The sequence below is a fragment of the Canis aureus genome, chromosome 6 (assembly GCF_053574225.1).
Source record: "Canis aureus isolate CA01 chromosome 6, VMU_Caureus_v.1.0, whole genome shotgun sequence".
Lineage (NCBI taxonomy): Eukaryota > Metazoa > Chordata > Mammalia > Carnivora > Canidae > Canis > Canis aureus.
In genome coordinates, this window is record NC_135616.1 from 47,909,494 (window position 1) to 47,936,503 (window position 27,010).

The following is a 27,010-nucleotide window of genomic DNA, read 5'->3' on the forward strand; positions in this document are numbered from 1 at the left end:
CAAGTCATGTAACCAGAGTCCCTACTTTTGGAGAGAGGGGAATAACAGATACTAAAAAACAAGCAAATGAATATTATCAACTGGATGCTAAGTGATATAAAGAACAGTAAGAAAGACAGCCAGGGAGTAGAGGTGGGTAGGGAAGGTGCCATTGCAAGTGAGAATCCTCAGAAAACGACTCTTAAAGGTGACACCTGAAGGAAGTGAAGTGCCTTGAGAGAAAATATTCTCCTTTTATGCCAGAGAGCTGGCTAAGATATATCACCCTCTTTTTTGATTACTTAGCTTATAATGAGAAGATGTGCTTTGGCCTATATATTTTAGACGTATATAAAAAATGTAAAAATTTTCCTTTATGTAAAAATTGCCATTGGTGATTATTATCACATTGGTAATTATTATGAAGTGTTTCCAGCTTGGTGGGAGTAAAATCTGCTAGACTGGAATATATCTAATTATGTCATCCTAAAATGTGGTAAGACATTGCCCAAAATATCCTGGCCACACACAGCCTCAAAACTGGGCTGAATCAAATAGCAGATGGAGTTTTAGGATTTTGTGGAGAAAAGATAGCCAGAATTTTAGGGCCAAGATTGTTAGCTTCCACAATGAATGAGTCCAATAATCCATTTCAATTGGAGTTTAAAAAATATAAAATGTCCCTAATCCCCAAAAGTTTGTAATTTAGTTTGGTTGAAAATAAGTGAAAGAACAAAGCAGATAAAACACAATGCATAAGTGAATTAAGTAATCGTAAATGCCATATAGCTGAGCTGGGCTTCAGTGGGAATTGGTAGACTCATGGATGCTGCTGAAGCAGCCAGTGTCTGGAACTGCTCTGGTTCATATTTCTTTCTCATTTTTGCCCAGTATCAAAGTGTTATACCACTTATTCTGTAATCTAGCACTTATTCTGTAATCTTGCATTGCTCTGTGAGTTGGACCAACTACATGATAAAGGCACTTCCTTTAGTCTCAGAAACTTTCCTGTTGTCCTTCACATCCCAGTTCAGTACTTCACAGCTCTGGCTGCAGGCAAGGGGATGTTATCTGGGAGATTAAGCTGGCAAGGACAAAAATGATGCCCGGGTAAAACTCTTCAAAGTGTAGGGATAGAGGGAGCATTCCTCAATATCTTAAAAGCCATTTATGAAAAGCCCACAGCAAATATCATTCTCAATGGGGAAACGCTGAGAACTTTTCCCTTAAGATTAGGAACACGACAGGGATGTCCACTCTCACCACTGCTATTCAACATAGTACTGGAAGTCCTAGCCTCAGCAATCAGACAACAAAAAGAAATAAAAGGCATCCTGATTGACAAAGAAGTCAAATTTTCCCTCTTTGCAGATGACATGATACTGTATATAGAAAACCCAAAAGCCTCCACCCCGAGATTGCTAGAACTCATACAGTAATTCGGCAGTGTGGCAGGATACAAAATCAATGCACAGAAATCAGTGGCATTTCTATACACTAACAGTGAGACTGAATAAAGAGATATTAAGGGACCCATCCCATTTACAATTGCTCCCCAAACCATAAGATGCCTAGGAATAAACCTAACCAAAGAGGTAAAGGATCTATACCCTACAAACTACAGAACACTTCTGAAAGAAATTGAAGAAGGTGTAAAGAGTTGGAAAAACATTCCATGCTCATGGATTGGAAGAATTAACATTGTGAAAATGTTTAGCTACCCAGGGCAATTTACACGTTCAATGCAATCAGTATCAAAATACTATGGACTTTCTTCACAGAGTTGGAACAAATAATCTTAAGATTTGTGTGGAATCAGAAAAGACCCTGAATAGCCAAAGGAATATTGAAAAAGAAAACCAATGCCAGGGGCATCACAATGCTGGATTTCAAGCTGTATTACAAAGCTGTGATCATCAAGACAGTGTGGTACTGGCACAAAAACAGACACATAGATCAATGGAACAGAATAAAGAACCCAGAAATAGGTCCTTAACTCTATGGTCAACTAATATTTGACAAAGCAGGAAAGAATGTCCACTGGAAAAAGCACAGTCTCTTAAATAAATGGTGCTGGGGAAATTGGACAGCCACGTGCAGAAGAATGAAACTAGACCATTCTCTTACACCATACATAATGATAAACTCAAAATGGTTGAAAGATCTAAATGTGAGGAAAGAATTCATCAAAATCCTAGAGGAGAACACAGGCAACACCCTTTTTGAACTTGGCCACAGCAGCTTCTTGCAAGATACATCTATGGAGGCAAGGGAAACAAAAGCACAAATGAACTATTGGGACTTGATCAAGATAAAAAGCTTCTGCACAGCAAAGGAAACAGTCAACAAAACTAAAAGACAACCTACAGAATGGGACAAGATATTTGCAAATGACTTACCAGATAAAGGGCTCGTATCCAATGTCTATTAAGAACTTATCAAACTCAACACCCAAGAAACATGAAATGGGCAGAAGACATGAACAAAATTTCACCAAAGAAGACACACACATGGCCAACAAACACATGAGAAAATGCTTCACATCACTTGCCATCAGGAAAATACAAATAATAAAAATCAAAACCACAATGAGATTCCACATCACACCAGTGAGAATGGTGAAAATTAACAAGACAGGATACAACAAATGTTGGAGAGGATGTGGAGAAAGGGGAACCCTCTTGCACTATTGGTGGGAATGTGAACTGGTACAGCCACTCTGGAAGACTGTGTGAGGGTTCCTCAAGAAGTTAAAAATAGAGCTACCCACGACCCAGCAATTGCACTGCTGGGTATTTACTCCAAGATACTGATGTAGTGAAACACCGGAACACCTGCACCCCAGTGTTCATAGCAGCAATGTTCACAGTAGCCAAACTGTGGAAGGAGCCATGATGTCCCCGACAGATGAATGGATAAAGAAGATGTGGTATATATTTACAATGGAATATTACTCAGCCATCAGAAGGGACAAATACCCACCATTTGCTTCGACATGGATGGAACTGGAGGGTATTAGGCTAAGTGAAATAAGTCAATTGGAGAAAGACAATCATCATATGGTTTCACTCATATGTGGAATATAAGAAATAGTGGAAGAAGTTATAAGGGAAAGGAGGGAAACTGAATGGGAAAAATTAGAGAGAGAGAAAACCATAACTCTGGGAAAACTCCTAACTCTGGGAAATGATCAAATGACTCCTAACTCTGGTTGTGAAAGGGGAGGTGGGTGGGGGAATGGGGTAACTGGATGATGGGCACTGAGGAGGGCACTTCATGAGATGAGCACTGGGTGCTATACTATATGTTGGCAAATTGAGTTTAAATAAAAAAAAAATGGTAGGAAAAAAAAAGAATGATGCCTGGGTCCCCTGGGTGATTGCAATGTAACTTTTAGCCCTTCCCTCATTGGTTTGTTTTCTATCACTGTAATGGTTTAAAAACAACACTGGGTATTCTATAAGACTGATGAATCACTGACTTCTACCTCTGAAATCAATAATACTTATATGTTAATTAACTGAATTTAAATTTAAAAAACACATAAAAAATAAAAGAGCACAAATTTATTATCTTATTGTCCTGGAGCCCAAACATCTGAGGCAGATCTTACGAGGCTAAAATCAAAGTGTCACCAGGATTGTGTTCTTTCTAGAGACTCCAGGATCAATGTGTTTTCCTGTCTTTCCCAAGCTTCTGAAGAAGCCTGCATTCCTGGGCTGGTGGCCCTTCCTCCATCTTCAAAGCACATCACTCCAGCCTCTGCTTTTATGGTCAAATCTCTTTTTATTAACTTTCACCCTCTTGCCTCGCTTGTATAATGACTTTTGTGATTACTCTGTGCTCACCTAGATAATCCAGGATGAGCTCCCCATCTCAGAATCTTTAATTAACCATATCTGCAAAGTCCCTTTGACATGTAAGGTGACATAGCCGCAGATTCTGGGGAATAGGATGTGGACACATTTGGGGGGAATTGTTCTGTCTCTCCCACTCTTCCTGTCCTGCTACAGACATATTGTGAAAGCTGCCCTTGTGATTCTATGAGAACAGTTGCCCTAGTTTACAGGTAGGATCTATACTACTTTTACATTTTTCTGAGCTATTGATAGGAGAGAAAATAATAATAACAATAATGAAAACAACAGGAAGAATGATGATAATAGAAAACACTTAAATAGTGCTTCCTGTGGGTGGGACATTGAGCCTTTCCTGTATATTCTCCCTTAATCCTCACACAACCCTCTACACTATTGTTCAAATCTTGCAATGGGTGACATGTCACACGACTCAGAGTCAACAGGAGAAGATTAGGAGTAACTTTATGTCATGGGCAAAGTTTGCAGTAGCAAGGTGAGGGAGGGACTACCCCTCATTCTTAGTTAGGTCAGCTTTGTTTGGAATTCTGGAAGTGGGTCTGGAGCTCCATGCCTTCATTCCCATGGTGTCTGGTTGGTCATGGATTTGTAAGATCTGTGGTTGTCAGATTCGTTTTTGTCTTTTATTAAAAAAGCTATTGCCACGTTCCAAAGGTTGTAACTACTGAAAAGTGAGTTTGGTGTTGCGAGTAATCAATGCTGCTGTATAAAAATGATAGAAAAGGCAATAGAAGTTCCTTGTTCAATGAAGACAGAAAGACTTCGTGCAGCGACTGGTTGCCATGTAGATCTAAAGGGTAGCTAAGATTTAGGAAAATGAAAGGAAGAGTAGAATTTGCTCTATTCCAGATCCAAGGAATAGATGCATAATGTGAAAAATGGTTCCCACTACTTTGATTTTCTCTATTTAAACTTTACAGAAACTAGAAGTCCAACAAGAGCTAAAATTTTTGTCCTGCCCCAAAATGGTGCAGCTTAGGGCATCACCAAGTAACTGTGCTAGCTCTCACTGAAATACCTTTATACAAATATTATAGTCAGAATGCTGATATTGGCCAATATTATTATTATTTTTTTATTTTTTATTTTTATTTATTTATGATAGGCACACAGTGAGAGAGAGAGAGGCAGAGACACAGGCAGAGGGAGAAGCAGGCCCCATGCACCGGGAGCCCGACGTGGGACTCGATCCCGGATCCCCAGGATCGCGCCCTGGGCCAAAGGCAGGCGCCAAACCGCTGCGCCACCCAGGGATCCCCCTGGCCAATATTATTTTATCTCTTGTTCTTGCTGTCCTTCACCCCAAATCCTGGGCCCTTCGGGTCACCTGTCCTCATTTATCCTTTATTTTAGTTCTGTTCTGCGCTTCCTCTCTCTTGGCTTGTCCCCATACTCCTGCCCTACTTGCTAATCCTTTCCACTATGCTTGCCAGATCCTCCATTCAATTGCAAACCATTCCATCCTTTTAGTACAACCCAAGGTCAGATGGTGACAATGACACATTCTAGCCTCCTGCCTCTCCCCCGTTTCTTTTTCAAAATCATTCCTTCTTTACCCGCATACAAAATGGCTCAAAGTATTTTCATTCAAATTCAGTTCCACCATCTTCCTGGGCATCTTTTATATCTCTTGGGAAATTTATTTAATACACATTTGAATTTCCTGATCTCAGTTTTAATGAACTTTACCTACACTTTCTTTCAGGGGTCCTTCCCTGTGGCCCTTCACTATACTTCCACATTAGGACTGTTCCGTTTCTGTAATCTAAAATTTCATTAACACACTCTGACTGGAAAACAACCTACAACTAACTCAGTCACTACTACTTTTCAAATACACTTTGAAAGTACTAAGTGATAAATGGCCACATACTTTCCCTGGGTTATCAGTACTCTGCTAGCTTCACCATCTTCTTGATCAGCCTCCATACTATGGTTCACCATAAAATACTGCTTTGCTGTTTCACTAAATCATTTACCCTGTCCTTCCCTTATGTTCATTCTGTAAAATCTCCAATCAAACCACAGAGCTTTTCAACTCAAATGGAGTTCTAGAGAAGATCCCATAACTCATAGATTAGAACCATTGCAAATTCACATTTTTAAAAACCCACTTGGACTTTTAATGCTACCTGGAAGTCTTTTCCATTCTTCCATCAATATCCAAGTTCCCTTTCAACCAGCACTAAAGCCCTTGTTCCAGTTTCACTACCGGTTCTGATTGGCTAATGATTTGGGCCTGGGAATCAGAATTTTATTCTCAATTACTTAATTTCTCTAAGTCTCTGTGTTCTATGTAAATTTATTTTTAAAATTTATTTATTTATTGTAATTTAAATTTTAGGTAGTTAATATACAGTGCCATATTTGTTTCTGGAATAGAATTCAGTGATTCATCATACAACTGCCAGCACTCATCATAGCAAGTGCCCTTCTTAATATCCATCCTCCATCTAGCCCATGTACCACATACCTCCTCCACCAAACCTCAGTTTGTTCTCTATCATTAAGAGTCTCTTTTGGCTTCTTTCTTTCTTTCTTTTATTTCTTTTCCCTTTTCCCATATGTTCATCTGTTTTCTTTCTTGAATTCCACATGAGTGAGCTCATATGATATTTGTCTTTGACTGACTTATTTTGCTTAGCATAATACACTCTAGCTCCATCTATGTCTTTGCAAATGCCAGGACTTCATTCTTTTTTAAAAAAAAATTTTTTTTTAATTGGAGTTCAGTTTGCCAACATATAGCATAACACCCAGTGCTCATCCCACTAAGTGTCCCCCTCAGTGCCCATCACCCAGTCACCCCATCCCCCTGCCCACCTCCCCTTCCACTACCCCTTGTTCATTTCCCAGAGTTAGGTGTCTCTCATGTTTTGTCACCCTCACTGATATTTTCACTCATTTTCTCTCCTTTCCCTTTATTCCCTTTCACTAATTTTTATATTCCCCAAATGAATGAGACCATATAATGTTTGTCTTTTTCCGATTGACTTATTTCACTCAGCCTAATACCCTCCAGGTCCATCCATGTCGAAGCAAATGGTGGGTATTTGTAGTTTCTAATGGCTGAGTAATATTCCATTGAATACATAGACCACATGTTCTTTATCCATTCATCTTTCGATGGACACCGAGGCTCCTTCCACAGTTTGGCTATTGTGGACATTGCTGCTACAAACATCGGGGTGCAGGTGTATGACTTCATTCTTTTTGATGGCTGAGTAATATTCCTGCAAGCATGAGTGTGTGTGTGCAAGTGTGTGTATGTGTGTACCACATCTTTATCCATCCATGAGTCGATGGACATTTGGGCTCTCTCCATAGTTTAGCTATCGTTGATAGTGCTGCTATAAACATCAGGGAGCATGTATTCCTTTGAATCTATATGTTTACTCTTAGTAAATTTAGATACTAAGAGCATCATTGTATTACAAGTATTCAATGAGAAAATCTATGTCTAGTGCTTAACATGGAGTTGATAGGTAATAAATACTAACTGTATGTTAGTTATTGCCACTATTCATGGGGGAAGCTGAGACAAATTGGCAGGAACTCCTTTGATTGTCCCATGGCAACTACTGTTTCATCTCTATTTGTACCACTGATTGTTTCCTGTTCCTTATAAAAGATAAGTACTGCCTCTGGTCTAAGGCAAATCTTCCTTCAACAAATATCACAGGCATCTCTGGTATCTTCAGTTTTTCTCTTAAATGTTTTGACTCCCTTCTCAGTCTTTATATATGTTTAAGCCTCTTCGCTCCTACAAGTCTATATCTGGCTACCCTACTTTCACAGCAAAAAAGATATTGTTTTTGAGAGTAATATGGGCGAGATATCTCAAAATTCTCAGGGCCTCAAGGAAGTTGAATAAAAACCATGAGCTAACACAAAGATCATCCCATCTTTTTCCTCGTTCTCATTGCCAAATGTCACACCATTGATAACTTCTTCTTTGAAAGTCTTGGCCTCTGTGTGTTCAATTCTCTTCTGATTTTCCTCTGACATTTCTAAGCAAGGTTTTTTTTGCCTCTTCATATTGATACTCCTTGGAGTTCTGTCCACTGCAGATATTTGGTTGCCAGGAGCAAGAGAAAAGGAAAATAAGCGAAAGTTTAGAGCTCATTGGGGAATGGTGAGTAGCCTGGATTGCCTAAAATTTAGCGAGGAGATAAGCCTGAATATTTAGTTTGGGGCTAGACTTGGCAGTGTAGTCTTCCTCAAGTTGTTAATGAACACCCATGAATTGCCAAAGGTGTTTTGGGGAGTTCTGTCATTAAAATAGTAATACTTTATATTTCAATTTCCTATTTTTTTAAAAAAAATGTATGTATTTGAGAGAGAGAGACAGTGCACGAGTAGGAGGGGCAGAGGAAGGGAAGACCCTTAAGCAGACCCCATGCTGAGGGAAGAGCCTGACATGGGGCTGGGTCTCATGACCCTGAGAACATGACCTGAGCCAAAACCAAACGTCAGATGCTCAATGGACTGAGTCACCCAGGCCCCCAATTTCCTATTTTTAAAAGTTTACAATTTAATACTTTAAATATTTCTTGTCTTTAAAACATGATGATTTTCAGAGATTAAAACAGTGTAGACACATGACAATTTGTGGAGATCACATTATTTGGCAGAGATCTCATAAGCTTTTAATCATTTTCATATTTTGTTGAATTTCTTCTCATAATGGATATTGACTGAAGGCAGGAATTGTAACAAATGTTGATGCTGAAATGCAATGAGGCAATGAAGACAATAACGTTTAATTCAGTAAATGTCCTCAAGGTCATAACTACATTCACATATTATATGTATTTGATCAACATTTTTAAATAGCACATCAATATGCCTCTAGCATTTCAAAGTAGAATTAAAGGAGAAAAAAATTCAGTGATGATTATAACTGTTTGGCTTTCTTCTTGTTAGAAATAAGACTATATACACCTATAATAATGTGTTATTTTCAGAGAAGAACTTATGATTAGCATTCCAAGCCTTTTTCTCATAGCTCTTTATTTAGAAATGAAACACAACAATTATTAAAGAAACAATTTTTTCATGTGTAAAGTGCAATAATTCTAAACAAGTCCTGACAGCAGTTTTGGTCTATTTTGGCTGTAACATGTAATTTAATTATTTTTTTTTAACTTTTATTGTGAAATATAGTATAGCTGTAGAAAATCGGTCTAAAGATAGATGGAAAGCTCATTTTATCATTACAAGTCAAAAAATAAAATGTTCCTAGCACCCAAGAGGCCTCTTTTATGCCTCTTGTAGATCATCCAAGGTTTCTTTTTTTTTTTTTTTAAATTTTTATTTATTATTTATGATCGTCACAGAGAGAGAGAGAGGCAGAGACATAGGCAGAGGGAGAAGCAGGCTCCATGCACCGGGAGCCCGATGTGGGATTCGATCCCGGGTCTCCAGGATCATGCCCTGGGCCAAAGGCAGGCGCCAAACCGCTGCGCCACCCAGGGATCCCTCATCCAAGGTTTCATTACAGAAAATGATGAAGATTGCTCTACAATATGGGATTTATCCTGACAACTGTGGGAGCTAATGGTTTACATACAGCTGTTTCTTCTGTCTCTCATGTTGGTTCTTAAGTCAGCAGACCAGACAGTCTGGTCCAGGAGTCAGAGAAGCCGAAGAAGGAGGTTTGGGATAGTTGTAGCACAGGACTGCCCCATCTGCACTTCTGTGCATAGGACCAAGATGAACCAGGAAATCAGGAAAATATGCACTAAATGCAACCATACCTGGTACCCTGAACCACCTTTTGGGTGTAAAAATATATATAGTTACTGCTTCACTTTTGCCTTCCATATTGTACTCAAGTTCAGATAGCCTACACTAACCTAGAATTATAGAACAGAAAATTCTGGAAAAAGTAGCTACAGATAAGCTAAGTTGACACAGTACAAATTCCCCCCATACTATCCCCAAAACTACACTTTCCCTCTGCCTAAAAGGTAACCACTATCCCGATTCTATAGCAGCCACTTTCTTGTATTTCTTTTTTTTAATTTACAAACTAGAATTCATACCTAAACCACTATAGTCTCTTGTTTTTGTTTTTTAATTTATTTGAGTGAAACCTGTAGCTTATGTTAATTTGTATGTGGCTTCTGCTCAACATTATTCATGAGATCCATCCATGTTTTGTGTATAGGTAGTTTATTCATTTTTATTGTGTTCTATTATATGAATACATATGAAAATTTATTTATCCATTCCACCATGAAAAACATTTGGATAGTTTCCAAAATGGAGGTATTATAAGTAACAAGGCTGTGAGCATTGTTTAACATGTCTTTTGAGGTACATGTACACATATTTCTGTTGGGTATACAGACCTAAGAGTAGAATTTCTTTTTTTTCCTTTAAGATTTTATTTATTTATGAGAGAGAGAGAGAGAGAGAGAGAGAGGAGCAGAGACACAGGCAGAGGGAGAAGCAGGCTCCGTGCAGGGAGCCTGACATGGGACTCGATCCCGGGTCTGGGAGGTGCTAGGCCCTGGGCTGAAGGTGGTGCTAAACCACTGAGCCACCCGGGCTGCACAAGAATTTCTGAGTCATGGAATGCACATTTGTTCAATGTTAATAGATACTAAAAAGTTTTCCAAAGAGCATTTTACACTTCCACTTCCACCAGAAGTATGTAAGAGTTCTTATTGCAGATCTTTGCCAATACTTGATATTGTTAGTCCCTTTAATTTTAGTCATTCTGGGGTTTGTGTAGAGGTATCTCATATGGTTTTGGTTAGCATTACTAGGGAGATGGAGTGCCTTTTCATACATGTATCAGCTATCTGGATATCCTCTTATGAAACGTCAGGTCATGCCTCTTGCTTATTCTAGTGGATTGTCTGTAATTTTCTTACTGATTTGTTGGAGTTTTTCATACACTCTGGACGAAAGTCCTTTCTTGGTTATATGTGATTCAAATCTCAGCCATTCTGTGGCTTGCTGTTTTACTTTCTTAATAGTGCTTTTGAACAGAAATTTTAAATTTTAATATGGATCAGTTTTTCAGGATTTTTCTTTGTGTTCAGGTACTTTTTGTATACTATTTAAAAATTATTGGGGTACCTGGGTGGCATCCAGCTCTTGATCTCAGTTCAGGTCTTGATCTCAGGGTCATGGGTTCAAGCCCCATGCTAGGCTCCATGCTGATCATGGAGTCTACTTAAAATTATTTCCCTTCTCCCAGCTCATGAAAAAATCATCCTTTAATTCTAAAATCACTTTATATTTTGCTTTTCATTCTTAGAATTATCATTGACACTGATTTCTATACATAGTGCAAAGTAGAGGTCATTTTTCATGTTTTTCAATAATTGTAATTCTCCTAATTCTCCCATGAACATTTATTGAAAAGATAATTTTTAAATACCTTGCTGCAGTCCTGCTTCTGACATAAATCAAATGTCTAGATATGTGAGGGTTGTTTTCTGTGCTTTTTACTCCCATCTATTTGTCTATTTGTCTATTCTTGTGCCAATATCACTTACTCTTAATGACTATAGGTTTGTCATAAGTCTTGATATATAGTTAAGCAATTCTGTATTTTGATCTTTCAAGAAGAATTGTCCTTTATATTCCTGGTTATTCTTGATCCTTTTATATTCTTTTTTTGACCCTTCTTATATTCTTTTGTTTTAAACTTTTATTTATTTATTCCTGAGAGACACAAAAAGAGAGGTAGAGACATAGGCAGAGGGAGAAGCAAGCTCCTTGTGGGGAGCCCAATGCAGGACTCCCAGGACCCTGGGATCATGACTTGAGCCAAAGGCAGACCTCAACTACTAAGCCACCCAGGAGCCCCAACCTTTCTCATATTATTAATTAAATATTTGAGAAGCTTGTCAATTTAAATCCTTATAGAATATAAATTTAAATTAAAATTTTTAAAATTTAAATGCAGAGATTTTGATTGAGATGAGATTAGATTTAAAGATCAATTTGGTGAATGTGGTAGATCACAAAAAAGCACAAATTTTTCCCATTTTTGTATGCATGCCCCTTTGTAATATTTCTTCCCCTGCCCTGGAATTGGGTTTGCCTTGTAACTTAATTAGGCTAATATAACACAATAGAAATAACATTTTGTGAATCCTCAACCTAGGAAGCCTAGGTTTCCAGGGGTCTTGTAGTTTTTGTTCTTCTTCTGAAACCCTGAGACTATCCTGTGAAGAATTCTGGCCTAGCTTCAGTGAGAATGAGAGACCATATATAGAGAGAGGTCCATCATGAGATGTGTGAGGAGGCTACCCTAAACCATCTAGCCCCCTGCTGCAGTGACTGACACTGGGGAGATCAGAAGTGCTCAACTGGGTCCAGCCCAAATAATAGATAAAATGGTTATTTTAAGCCACTTAATTTTTTGGTGGTTTTTATTACTTATTTTAATTTAAATACAATTTGCCAACATATAACACCCAGCCCTCATCACATCATGTGCTCTCCTTAATGCCTGTCACCCAGTCACCCTGTTCCGACCCCTACTGCCCATTCTGCAACCCTTTGTTTCCCAGAGTCATGAGTCTCTCATGGTTTGTCTTCCTCTCTATTTTTGGTGTTTTTTAAAGTCAACAATAGATGATTAATCTAGAGAGTATTGACATCTTTATAAAATTGCGTCTTCAAAACATGAACATAAATATACCCTTGCATTTATATAGGGTTTCTTTAATTTCTCTCCAAAATGTTTTATTGATTCCTCTTTAGACTTCTTTTCCTTTCATTTTATTGTGGAAAAAATGTGAACATCAGAGAATTTGAAAGGTTTCTATAACAAATACCTATATACCTACAACTTATTTTTCAGCTCACAGATGTTCTCTTCAGTTGACCTACTCTTTTGTTATAACCTTTTAGTTTTTAATTTTGGTAATTGTGCTTTTTGGGTCTAGAATTTCAATTTGATTCTTAACCAACAAATTCTAATTCTCTGTTGAAATTCTAAATCTTGAGTTTTATCTCCAATAGAGCAAGCACAATTATTTTAAAGTGTGTTTCTATTACTTGCTTTTTTTTTTTTGTCAGTTTCATTCTTGTTGTTTTATCTCCATGTGTAATTGGTCATTTATTTATTTATTTACTTATTTATTTATTTTTTAAAGTTTATTTATTCATAGAGACACAGCTAGAGAGAGAGGCAGAGACACAGGCAGAGGGAGAAGCAGGCTCCATGCAGGGAGCCCGACGTGGGACTCGATCCTGGGTCTCCAGGATCACGCCCTGGGCTGCAGGTGGCGCTAAACCGCTGCGCCACCGGGGCTGCCCTAATTGGTCATTTTTTTAGTGTGTCAGACATATACTTGGAATAATGAAAACATAATTGAAGGCCTAAAATGATGTCATTTTTCATCATAGTACTTACTCTTGTTTCTGCAGGCTCCTGGGGGGCTCTATCAATTTTGGAGTACTTTAGTCCGATTTTAGGAATTGAAATAGTTGGAAGGTGAACTGTAGTCCCCAGTAAAGATCTGTCTACCTTCATGTCACCCATATTTCTAGGTTGTAGTTCTTGGGAGCCTCAACCCAAAGTGACAGTGCTTTACCCCTTGATCCTAATTCCACTCACTGTCCCCTTGGACCTAATTACCACTTCAGCTTCTTAGCTTCCTACTCTTCCCTCCTGGAACCTGCACATGCTTGCATGGGAAAATTGACTTCAAAAGCTGGGTCCATCTACCTGAGCCTCAGTCTTCCCTGAGAATCTGGTGTCTTCATGCTTTACCACCTTATATGCATTCAGATGCCTTCACTGATATACCTTTTTATATATTGTTCATGTTTTCTAGTTGTCTTCAGTGAGAGTGATTGGTCCAAATGACCTAGCCTACCATTATCTGAAGCAGAAATCATTACCTATATTTTAGTAAACATTTTAAGCATTCCACACCAGACATCATGCAATGAAATGATCTATATTTAAATTTGTCAATAAGTCTAGCCTTTTCTTAAATGATTAATCAATCCATCATTGGATATCTGAATGATAAAGTTTTTTAGTATGTGTATCATAAAAATTACATTGCTATAGTGTCATTTCAGCAACATACTAAAATGAAATCACTTATTATGCAATATACAAAAGTGCTGAAATATATTTTTCTAATCTTAAGAAGTTCAAGAAACTGTATATTTGTTAAAAGAAGTTTGAGAGAATTTCTCAATCAAAAAGGGAAGGCAATGTCAATTGAGAGTCTTGAATGCTATGTTAGAGGGACTGAGTATGGGCAGGGTATCCAGTATGGTCTTGTTTTAGGATATATATGCCTAGGGATAAAATGACCTTCTTTTACAATGAGACTACAAGGTGGAAAATGGAATGATTTTTATAAACTTGGAAGTTTTCCTTTTTGCTTTTAGAATTCTTTAAAAAAATCTTCTGGGGCAAGATAGAAAAAGCAAGATCAATGGGTACAGACCTCCCCTAGTCATGGCATTGTAATGGACAGCATGGTGACTATAGTTATTAATACTGAATTGCATTTTGAAAGTTCCTAAGAGAGTAGGTCTTACAGGTCCTCAGCACAAGAAAAAAAGAAATGTTGTGAATACATATGGTGACAGATGCTAACCAGACTTACTGTGGTGGTGATCATTTTACAGTAAATACTAATATCGAATCATTGTATAATGAAACTAATATAATGTGATATGTCACTTATACCTCAATTTTTAAGAAAGGATCTTTTGGTTTTCTTAGGTATAGATAGATACTAATTTTCCTTAACTGTGCTGTTTTTCTATAGTCTCTTCTTTCACTTGAGTAAATTATTAAAATTATGTTTAAAAACTTAAAAACCATAATGTTCAATATTTTATCTTGGAACTTAAGTTTCTTATGTAATTAAGGTACATGAAGAAAAAAGTTAAACAAGAAAATTAGTAGGAGAAATTATCACGTTCCTACAAACACCAAAAATTAGTGCCTTTTTAGAAATAGACGTTTAAGTATATGTGAATAAAAATTTTATTTTATTTTTCCAAGGTTGTTAGGATCTTAAGAATTATAGAACCCTTTCAGAATGGAAAGGCAGAAACAAATACTATGAGACTATAGTTTTTTCTTACCAAGTGACATAGTGCTTTGGGTGCATACAACCCTTGACATGGGAATACTTTTATTACTCAGAGCTTTGAATCATTTCCCAAAGAGCCTTGGGTTAGCAAATCTGCAGGCTTCAATTCTGATACTATTCTCATGCCTTTGACTTATGTAAAGTCTCATTTATTGGGGCACCTGGTGACTCAGTCAGTTAACCGTCTGACTCTTAGTTTTGCTCAGGTCTTGATCTCAGGGTTGTGAAATCAAGCCCTTCCCTGGCTTGGAGCTCAGCGGAGAGTCGGCCTGAGGATTCTCTCCTTCTGCCCCTCTCTGAGTGGCAAACTCTCTCTTTCACTCTATCTCTCCCTCTCTCAAATAAATAAGTACATCTTTTTAAAAATCTCATTTATTGTTGATCAAATTTAGATGCTTTCATACAAACACAAAAAAAGTGTAAAAATACATGAATATCCATTGGTAAAATTAACCTTTTCACCAAATCACTGGAATCAATCAATGAGAGAATTAGTAAGAGATGAACATTGTTTTTTTTTTTTTTAATTTGGAGTCATTTCTAGATGAAATTTAAATAACATCTAACTTTATCAAAGAAAAAGTTTCTTCCATATGAAATTTCCTTAAATGGGGAAGACAAAGAGCTAGAGGCTTGCTTGTCACGTTTTTCTTTTTAATAATTTTCTTTGCATAACACATAGCATGACACAAGTAATTTGCCTCTTACTGAATACATTCAAATAATAGTATTGGTTATGAATTAGGGTGAACAAGGAGGGGAGGCAAAAAGCTGACCATTGGTAACCATATTATTTTAAATCTACTAAATGCTATTGATTTTCTTTGTTTCCTTATGTGTCATTTTGCTGACAGTAAGCAAGAAATATTGCCTGTTCCCTAAGTGGATTTCCATGTATTAAAGAAGTTGTACACTTGGCTGCTTGCTGCTTGCTTGTTTAGAGTTGAATCCACCTGAGCTCCTTGAGTAAACTTCTCCATTGAAAGGATAGCCTGAGGATATGGATATGGTGACAGTGTCTGGCGACCCTCACTTTCATCCTGAAATTAAGACTGGAGTACCATTCAGATCTTGCCATTTTATATGCAGGTCAGGCCCCAGCAGCCACTTCTGATTTTTCTCTCTTCACTTGGAGATGGACGGGAAGAAAGAAGTCAGATTTATTTGTGGGACCAAGTTTCTTTTCAGACTTCTCTTCCGTGGCATCTGTGAAATAAAAGATATGTCAGTTAATAGCTGGCGTTATATGATAAATACAATTTTTCAGAGTCAAGTAGCACCACTAATTTTCTTAGAGATTTTAATCCTCCTAGTAAGGAAGTATCGTTATTTATTTAACTATCCTGTGTGCCTCAGGATAAAAATGTGGAGTTCCAGAAGGGTGTGATGGAAGAGCAGAAGCTTTAGACTAACTACGTGACTACCATACTGGGACTCAACTGCCCCATCTATAAAGGTTTGTTTAAAACAAAGCAAATTATAGAAGCTTGCTAGACTGTTGTAAGGCATAGAAATATTGTATGTTAGTATCATCAGAGTCCATTGACTTACAGGAAAATAAAATCAAGTAATGATCCCACAAATTAGAAATGTAAATTAGTTTTGAATTGGGTATTTTTGGAACACCCAAAATAACTTTTTTTTTTTGACCTCAAAATAACTTTTTATATTAGAGATTACTATAAAAAGTTAAACTCCTTTGGTTTAAAAATTCAAAATAAGAAGTATCTAATTTTTTCAGTAATATTCAGCTAATATTTACAGTACACATCAATTTGATATTATGGCTTATTATGAGGAAGAAGAAAGAAAGACAAAACGGGAGAGTTTTAGGTAAAGGTAAAATACAAAGTGAGCCCCAAGGTCAAAATTCAACCACTTAAAGTTCTGTTAGGCTTGAACATTTACAGGGAACCCAACTACTCCTTCCCTTTTGAATTATAAGGTGGGAAGCAGTTCCCCACACCAATTCACTAACCAACCCATGCAGTTTCCCAAGCTGCACTCATGTTTCTTTAATTTTCTATCCTTATTTTCCTTCGCTTTCTCTTGCTCTCTCCCTTCCTTCTTTGGTCTCTTTCATTCAGCAATTTTTTTTTTTTTTGGTATGACTTATGTGTCAGTCTGTTCTGAATGCTGGAGTCCAGCAGAGAATAAGTCATAGTGCCTGCCTTTGTGGATCTTATGTTCTATTGAGATGAATCATTACAAATAAATGAACTTTTCTAGATTGTAATGTCAGGTAGTGACAGAAGCTATGAAGAAAAATAAACTAGAGCAAGGGAATAAGAGAATAGTGGGAAGGGTGAATCCGTCAGTGTTCATTACTTGCAGACTCTCATCCGGTTACTGCGACCAGGGGAGGCACAGCGGCTTACTTACCTCTGAATCACATTGCATGTATTTAAGTGTCCAGGCTCTGAAGTCGACCTGCTGGGTTTAGATCCCAACTTTATTATTTACTTCTTTGAGGATCTTAAATTACTTATCCTCTGTGCTTCAGTGTTCTTAAACATAAAGTGAGGATGATAATCCTAGCTACCTTAATGTTATGAGGATTCATTGAAAGAGTATATATCGAACGTTCAGTATGTACTCTAAAAACAAATGTTAGCCATGATCACTAGCAATATCACTCAGATGTAGTTTATATCCTCTTTTACCTAAAATAAAATTGTGTGAGTTTTTGTTATTCTTTGAAAAACTACAGAGTATGCTATCATGTATTACTATCTTTTACTTAATCATTTTTCTATTATTGGGTATGTTTCTATAATTTTGTAAATGGAACATGTCACAAAGTTCATATTCTCCCACTCTCTTCCCACATTTAAACTAAAAAGGAACTACATTTGACCCTTGAGCAATACCCTGCTCCCCACAGTAGGAAATCCATGCATAGCTTTTAACTCCCCTACACTTCACTACCAACAGCCTACTGTTGACTGGAAGCCTTACTGATAACCTGCATAGTTTATAAGCACATATACCATATTGTTGCAATAAAATAAGTTAGAGAAAGGAAAATGTTATTAAGAAAATCATCAGGAAGAGAAAATACGGTACAGTATTGTATCTATTGAAAAAAATCTGCATTTAAGTAGATCCTCCCAGTTCAAACCTGTGCTGTTCAGCTGTATAAAATTATGTTCCGAAGTATGTTTTCCTGTACTATGGTTAATATTTTGTACTTGTTTATTTCTAGAGATTTAGAAACCACTTAATGACATTAATAGTTGGAATCAGCATTTCTGTTAATTAAAAATAATAAGTCAAAGAGATGAAGATACTTGTTTTTGGACTATGCTCAAAGAATTTTCTCTATACCAGGAGCTCCTTGATCTATGAAAGGCTTCTTGATGTCTAGCACAGTACAAGGCACATAGTAGGTAAATTTATTTCAAAAATTGGAATTTGAATATTAAACTTTCTGAGGTAAATTTATGCTCAGCTTCTTGGAAGTACTTTTTATGAAAATAGGCATTTGATGAGTATTTATTGATTTGACTTCATCCACTGTTTTCCCAATTAGGCTGTATGGGTTCCTAAAATTGCAGACAATCAACATAATGGTTCATTATAACAGTTCCCAGATTTTATTGTCATATTGCTAGGTGCACAATTTTTTGAAAAGGACCTAATTTTATTTTGGAAACAGATTTTAGCACCTGACAACACTTAACCTTTTCTTTGTTAAACCAGAAGGAGTATTTTAAATTATGGTTTTGTGGTCCCCTTTCTGTAAGCAAATAGAGACATCTACTCCCTTTGCCCTTCTTGGATAATGATCTCTCAGAGTGTTAAAGACAAAATAAAGCATACATTAAAAGCAACAGATATATTGAAAATTCCTCTCCATTTGGACAAATAATTTATCATATTTCATGATCTTTGATAAAACTAATCATAGTGCAATTTCTGATTATCTAAATGTAAATTGTTCATTATGTACATTAACCATGACTAATTTTTAATTAAATTTTTTTCTTCCCCCTGGCATTTAAGACATATGTGGCTATCTTTTTTCTGTCACTTAGTTTGTATTTAGAGAATGTAAAGTATATTTAATATCAGATGAGGCAAAGCAGATAAGAATGCAAATGCAGGCATAAAATATGTGAATTATAGGACCCAAAACACTGTTTTGACTACTTTTTAGTTTTGGATTATTTATACCACTGTGTTTCATCCATTACTTAAAACAATTAAAATAAATTATAGTATCTTATGAAAACCCTTCTTTTGCCAAAAATTCTTAGAGTTGAGGACTAGTAGAAATCATTCATATTCTCATGATGTGCATGAGGACAGAATGATGGTCAAGTTTTCTATATAATTAAATAAAGTAGTGTTTTGTTGTTGGTGGTGGTTGTGATTGTTGTCTGTTATCCCGTTAGGCAGAGGCAATAAGAACCAGCTCCTCTCTGCTTTTAGTCTGACTTCATAGGATAGAGGCATATTAAATGTACCATATGTTAATAGATCTCCCCCTTAAGGTCTGATCTATTTTAATGATGGAATGAATGGCCACAGGTCAAGTTAGGCCCATACAAGCTTCCTAGAACTAGTAGATGAGTGACAGCATTTGAATTTTCTAGGCTGGACATTTGATAAGATGAGCATGACATTTGGAGTCAGAGTCAACCTCAGTTTATCACTTAATTCTTATGTGATCTTTGGCAAGTCACTTACACTCTGGTTAGGCTCCACTTTCCTCCCACTTTTTTGAGTAATTACTGTGAAAATGAAGGGAATCATTTATAAAAATGCAATGTAAACCCTAAAGCATTGCATGTTAGCTACTCCTATTAATACATGAGAATACTTCTTGTCTGGTGAGCCAGAAACTTACCAATATCATGGCTTCATCTTGTAGGTACAAGAATGGTTACACAGCCTTTACAGATATTATATCACATTGCCTACCTTTTAAAACTAGGCAGTAAATCTAAGTATTAAATTAGCTCTGGAAAAGTTTCATTTGTCAGGTTCAGAGGTCCTATTTGATTTTTCTCTCCATTCAGCAAATTCATGATTTCCATCTTACTGAGCTAAAATGCAAGCATCCTGGAATATTCATGACAAGAGTATGAACTGAGATAATTTCAGGCCCAGAATGATTCTGGGAACAAAGAAATAATTAACAATCCAGACAGAAATAGGAAACAATCGAATATTAAGTACTAACTTTTTCATGTTGAACATGACTTCCTTTCTTTTTTCCTACAATGCCATCTGCAGATTCCTTTTGTGCTTCTAAACCAATGAATGGAAGGAATCTTAGGCTGGTAGGGCTTGGTACCTAGAAGCCATAAGTAAAGAGTTAGTAGGTCATACTAAAGGCAATTACTTTGTAATGTGAATTCAGGGGTGGAGAATAGGGAACTAAAAGCTCCAACTGCTTTAAAATATACCCTCCTTTCCAGATGCCCACTATTTCTTCTTGACACTTTGTCCTTAACATCATCTGCAGCTTAAGTGTTTGATCCTGTTATAATGAACATGTTCTCAGGAAGGAGAAAGAACATTTTAAGAAATTATGAGTTAAAATTAAATTGAAATACTTCATCTTCAGTTAATTATTCTGGGTTTAATTAGTTCTTTAATTTAGCAGAGATTATCTGGAATGGAGACTGGAAGGATGAGTAAGGAGGAGAACATGGGCAAAGTCACAGAAGAAGGAAGAGCGATGATGCTTAAAAAATGCCAAGTAATTTAGCATAGCTGGAGTGTAGGGTACATAGAGGAATGTGGTAGAAAACGAGATCAGACAGTTCAGGCAGAGGCCAGATTATGAAAGGTTTGTACATCAGCCTAAAAGTGTTTGGATTTTATCTTGTAGGTGATGAAAAGCCAGGATAGAGTCTGAAATAATTTTCTGTGGTGGTGTTTAATGTGGAATGGCACAGACAAGTGATCGAGGCCTAGAACTAGAGACTTCTTTGGAGTCTGACACAGCATGCTCATAGCAGCAGCAGTTGCCTGGGTGACATATTGTCTTCAATCTTGTTTGGTAGCCCAGGGTCAGGAGTGAAATGTCAGATTCCCTATTGTTTTTTAGCTATTCTAGTCCCAGAAACCTCCAACTCACCCTATATATAGGAAGGGAACCAAATACAATCCCTGCCTCTCTGTTTTCCGTCATGAATCCTTCTAAGGCACATCGTCGAATCTGCAAAAAATAAGAGTGAAACTTTAAAGCAAAGGGCACATTTCATCAGTGGCAAAATTTCTGGGTTTAAAACCTGACTCTGCTGCTTATTAGCTGGATGATCTGGGGCAATTTTTCCCTTCATTGACTATTTATGAGGGTCCAATAAAATAACACATGTAGTGTGGTGCTGCTTAATGTAACACTTAGTATCATTGTATTACTATTACTGATTATGATATGTCAAAAATAAGTGAATGAATACATTTTATACAGTTGAAAAAGAAAAGAAATGGGCAAAACAAGATTCTGGTAAAAATCAGAGATTCCTAAGAAAAAGGTGTTTTAACTCAACTTTAGCATTAAAGTTTTATTATTTTACCAACTAGTTGAAAAGCAAAAGTGTATTAAGGAGAAGGCAATCCTTGGGGCATTTAATCATTTCAAGAGCTTTAGAACTTTGCTAAAGATTTCCCAAAATGTATTTAATGCTTCAGTTAATTTACTCTAAAAGATTATTTCTTATCTTCAAATTGGAAGAGAATATTAAAAGTATACACCAATCTTTATTTTAGGTCATGCTATTTCAATCCTGTTCAACAAAATTAAGTATCTGTTATATGCTATGCACATGTCTTTGGCCATAAAGAGCTCAGGACTTAGTGGTGGGTGGGAAGTAAGTGTATGTATACAAATACTCCAATTTTCGCTGGAGAACATGGTAAATGAACTATGCTATAAGACACAAAGCAGGGAGAGACTGGGGTTGTCGGGGAATGTGGAATTAGCATTTATCGAGTATCTGTGATGTAACTGGTATACATTTTTCTCAATTCTCAAAGCAACACTTTGAGGGCTATCTAATGAAGAAAGGGATAAAACAATTTATCTAAGTTTAAACCTAAGTGTGTCACACTTCACATCCTGTCCTTCTCCTGCCTGGCCTCTGCCCGTGGGAGCAGCTGGGTTCCATTTGGACAGAAAGGTAGGGCTTATAAAAATTGTTTCATTTAGAAAATATTAAGTATTTATCAAATATGAAGTTGGTACTGTAAAACAATAATGGCATAATAGACATCCATGGACTCACTGCTTTGTTTTACGAATTGAAACAACACTGTCAACTTTGAAGTTCTCAGTACATTTCATGTGCACTTAAATGTAATGACTGTCTTTAATTTTGTGCTTTTAATACTCTTGCTTTTATTTATATAGTTTTATATTAAATGATTTTTACCCAAACAATATTTTATTTAGTTTTGCCTCTTTTCGACTTTTATATAAATGAAATTATTACCTATATACTCTTAAGCAAAACTTTTTCATTCAGTAACATGTTGAAACTATTGTCCATACAGGTGAGTGTTATGTTGGTCCATTTATGTTCACTGCTCCATAGTATTCCAATCTATAGATACGCTGTAATTGTGTACTGATTATACTGTTCATAAACATTTAGGCTGCTTTCAGGTTTTTGTTACTACAAACGATACTGCTCTGAGCATTCTCGCACCTCCTCCTGAGCCTGTTTATGAGTTTCCCCAGGGTATATCTCTAGTAGACTATACCTATTTTCAACTTTACTCATTAATGCCATATTGTTTTCCAAAGTGGCTCTATTAATTTACACTACTTCCACCAGCAGACTAGTTTCTGATTGTGCTAAATCCATACTCACCCTTGATATTGTCAGACTTTCTGATATTTGGCAATCTGCTGGATGTAAAACCATATCTTATCATGTTATTGATGTGAATTTCCACATTTACTAATGAGGTTGAGCGTTTCATTGTATCCTTACTGGCAAACTTTGTTTTTTTCCTTTTGTGATAGATCTATTCAAGTATTTGACAATTTTTTAAATTGGACTGGCTCTCTTACTGATTTTTAAGGCATTCTTTTGTATTCTAGATACTAATACTTTGTCAATTACAAAGGTAGGATGGACATGACAGACATAGATGTGGCAAGGACGGCTCAGGCAAAGTGTCAGGGCACAAGACAGTAATGCTCAGGCAACAAGGACTAACCTGATTTGTAGAGGGTGGGGCAATGGTAGATTAATATTGGGAGATATGGTTAGAAAGCTTAAGTTTGGTTTACTATGTGGAAGATCTTGAAATCAACTCCTGCTATATCCACTCTTTAGGAATATTAGAAATAGAATGAATAGCAGCACCCATTTCTCTCCTAATTCTACACTGACATGTGTCTGTGATAGGTAGAATCATGGCAACTAAAGATGTCCACACCCTATTTCCTCCACCCCCAATCTCTGACCACACTGCCTCACTGGGCAAAAGGAATTTTGCAGATGTGATTAAGGTCAGGACCCTTGAGATGGTTCATCCAAGTGGGCCCAATCTATTGAGAGACATCCTTAAAAGCAGAGAGCATTTCCTACTCGGTCAGAGACCTGTGATCATAGGAAAACCATCAGGGAGAAGTCACATTTCTGGGTTTGAAGATGAAGGAAGAAGGCCACAGACTAAAGCATTGAGATTCTCCCCTAGAGCCTCCAGAAAACGAACAGAGCTCTGGCAACACCTTAGTTTTAGCTCAGCAAGACCAAGGGCAGACTTTTGACATATAAAAAAACTGTCAGATAATTAATTTGTATCTTTTAAGCCACCAAGTGTGTAGTAATTTGTAATAGCAGCAGTGAAAAACTAATACACTGGAGAGATCTAAATTCAGGAAAACAAAGTGTTTTCTTTCATTTGTTTGTTTGTTTTTGTTCATTTGTTTTAAGGCTACCTTGGGAGAAGAAAGAGACTTGAAAAACTTAAAGTCATGATCCACTTCAAAGGCCTTGGGAGGTGTACGTTTGAAAAGCAAAGACATTGAGCTCATTTTTTTCCATCTGCATAAAAAGATACAAGGAAAGCTGTTCAGTGTGTACCCAAATCTTTTATTCTCTGCCTATGAAACAAATATCTATTATGTCCTTCTTTCTTCGGGTCCCCAATTCTCTGGCTCCCATGGCACCAGTCCTAATGATGCTATCTCTGCACTTAGTAATCATTCTCTATCTGTTCACTGGAATACCTTTTGAGTGTCTACTGTGTGTGAAGCATTAAGCTAACAACTTGGGTGTATAAAGATGTACAAAACATATTCTTATCCTCAAAGAACTCATAGAGTTAGTGAAGGGGATGCATATCACCAAATTAGAATATACTATTGTGAGTACTAAGATAGATGGATGGTCAAAGCTCAGCAATTACCCAAGGGAGATCAATCAACTTTGCTTGGTGAACTTTGGCACATCTTGAGTCTTGGCTCTACCACACCACCTCCCACATTTTGGCAAAACTTCTCCAGTGCTCTTGCTGGCTAGCCAAGGCAAGCCTTGAGCACCTCCATGGAGTTTTGTCCATCACCTGGAATGCTTGTTGATTTTTCTCAACTTGCTCCTGTCTTAATCCAAATTCTGTGTGACTTGTGTCTCTTAGTTTCAATTCCTAGTCCTACCAGCTGTTGGACTAGATGATGGCACTGAGTCTCTCCAGCTTTGACTCACTTAGGATTTCCCTAAAATACTTTATTTTAGACAATTCTCTCTGATTCTTCCCACTTTGGGCTCCTCTAGTCATTTCTCCCAGTGCTGATCTGCTCCATGTTGCCAGTCCAGGTTGGTCTGGTCCCCTGAGGTTATCCACCAGGCTTTGCTCATGTTGATCTCAAATAAGCACTTATCTCTTCCATTATGACAAAGATCTAACCACATCAAAAACAGGACTGAACATTACAAAAGCACAAAACACCTTCTGCCAACACTCCATTCCCTACTGAGAGCTGTTCTCTTCCTCTAAGCCTTTAAGCAACACTCAAGTGTCCCCGAGGCACAAGTGAACCCATGAATAAAACTCTTAACCAACCGTAGAGCTATCTGACTTCCTTACAAAGTAATCTATATGATTGTCACCTCATGTCTCCTATTTATTTCTCAAGCACCATCCTGTAATTTTAACCCATCACTTCATTGAAATTACCCTCTCCAGGGTCATCCCCTAAAACAATGACAAATCCAAGGTTTACTTTTCTCCTGTCCTATGTGACTTCATGGCTACCTTCTGCAAATGTGTCCTTGCTACCATTTTACTTAACAACTCTCTCCTCCCTTGACTGCCATCATACCATTTGCTTGTGGTTTTCTTTTCAACATCCAGACAGGCTTATTTCAATGCTTATTAAAGATCTCCACTTGGGTGTCCCACAAGCATCTAGACTTAAATCTGTCCAAAACCAAACTCACTATCCTTTTCTTCAGACCTTTTTTTTTTCTCTTGTGTATTCTATCAGTATGGTTTCTGTAAAGTTTAAAATCCTTATGCTAGCCCATAACAAAAGCTCATTGTGATTTGGCCTCTATAAACTTTTCTTGCTCTATTTCCTACCATGTCTTCCCTACTTGCTCACTGGGCTCCAAGTCTTGAAAAATTTTATGTATCATACAGTTTCATAATTTAGTGCTTTTACTTAAATAGGATTTAACTAAATAAAGAAGACCAAAATTATCTCTTTGGTCTTCTTTGTTTGGTTACATCCCATTTGCTTTTCTATGATTATCTTCAGAATTAAATTTTCTTAGAAGTACTCATATACAGAATTGTAGCTTTTTGTTTACATGTTTCTCACTTCTACTGGACTGCAACCTTATTGAAAAGCCCTGGACTTTTCACTTTGGAATTCTCCACATCCAGCACAGTGTCACAGTATCCTGAAAGTTTAATTCTTGTCTGCTCATCTAAAAAACAAAACAAAACAAAAAATAACAAAGGTCTTACTTTTGCCGGTCAAATACCAAAGGATATTCATATTTTTGCTTCTTCTCTGTGAACTTGTTTTCTTCTTTTATTTCTACAGGATATTCATTAACATCACATGGCAGAATGAAATCACTTATTTGTGATAGTTCAAGCAGTCTTCGCTGTCCAAAATATCCACAGTAATGACCACTGAAGGCATGCCAGAGCCTGAGGAGAGGCAAAGAAAGTGGAATTCAGTGGAAGTTATTCTGTTTATAAGATCATTTATATGGATTTTCACTGGTCCAAGAGGGATTTGAAGCTTGATTCTAGGACTCTTTCTATTAAATACATGAGACTAATCAGAGCATTGTCATGTTTTATTAGTTAATCATTTGGAATTCTAATCTACAACAATATTGGGAAGTATTGACTTGAATCTGTACTTCTAATACCTATTCACTAAAATCAGGAAACAAAGAACAGCTATTTCCCCAAATAGCCCTGCTCATTCAAGGTGATCAGAACCCATGTTGACCGACAGTATATTAGCTGAATTAGGCCTTTGAATGGGTTACATTTCAGCTGCCTACTTCTGTATCAGCATCAGTAGAATGTGTGGGAGGTGTTTCCTATGGATGCTTTTCCTATTACCAACATCCTCTCAACCTCCATCCATAACTCCTCTTATTATTGAAACACCATACTAATTTTTTGTCACTGAGTTCTGAAATAGGGTGCCAGAAGAAGCAGCTCTTTATCTGTATGCATTATTTCTCCAGCGGTTCACTGCAGGAGATTCCTCTAAGTAGCCTACCTGCTTTAAAGTACTACAGAATGTCGTTAGCAGGAGTATGTGCCCTGGGTATCAAGGAAAGATAAAACAGTATGTGGAAGATTTTTCTTTTATGTCTTGATTTCAACCTCAGAATAGCAAATGATGGAAGCAGTCATCATGACCCATAAGGAGGATGAGCTAAATGAACTAAAGAGTTAATTGCATAAAGTCCAAGTGGTTTCCTATGTCAAGGGGGCAGGTGTTGAGGAGAAGGCAGAGCAGAGGTATTCACCTAGCACTCCTTGCATCTGACAGCCTCCTAAGAATGTAGCATGAGCACTTTACATCCTTACATAGTTGACTTCCCCAACACTGCA

General features: G+C 37.0%; 1 protein-coding gene and 1 long non-coding RNA gene across 6 annotated transcripts in view; one reads left to right on the forward strand and one right to left on the reverse strand.

The window, feature by feature from the left end:
• On the forward strand, nucleotides 1-26,208 carry LOC144316051 (uncharacterized). Its single transcript, XR_013381853.1, has 3 exons — nucleotides 1-132; nucleotides 16,310-16,409; nucleotides 25,974-26,208. It is a non-coding gene; the product is annotated as an uncharacterized LOC144316051 (long non-coding RNA).
• The window catches only part of WDR64 (WD repeat domain 64), a 144,115-nt gene continuing 132,695 nt past the window's right edge, over nucleotides 15,591-27,010 (reverse strand). For 3 of the 5 annotated variants that reach the window (XM_077901479.1, XM_077901477.1, XM_077901478.1), the window contains 5 exons: nucleotides 25,895-26,083; nucleotides 23,862-23,967; nucleotides 21,045-21,125; nucleotides 20,142-20,255; nucleotides 15,591-16,159 (listed from right to left, as the gene is read on the reverse strand). In XM_077901479.1, coding sequence (XP_077757605.1) covers nucleotides 16,079-16,159; nucleotides 20,142-20,255; nucleotides 21,045-21,125; nucleotides 23,862-23,967; nucleotides 25,895-26,083 — 571 coding nt within the window. In that variant the 3' untranslated portion in view covers nucleotides 15,591-16,078. Of the gene's footprint in view, nucleotides 16,160-20,141; nucleotides 20,256-21,044; nucleotides 21,126-23,861; nucleotides 23,968-25,894; nucleotides 26,084-27,010 lie in introns of those variants that run through there. The other 2 variants (XR_013381834.1, XM_077901480.1) reach the window with 2 other exon arrangements.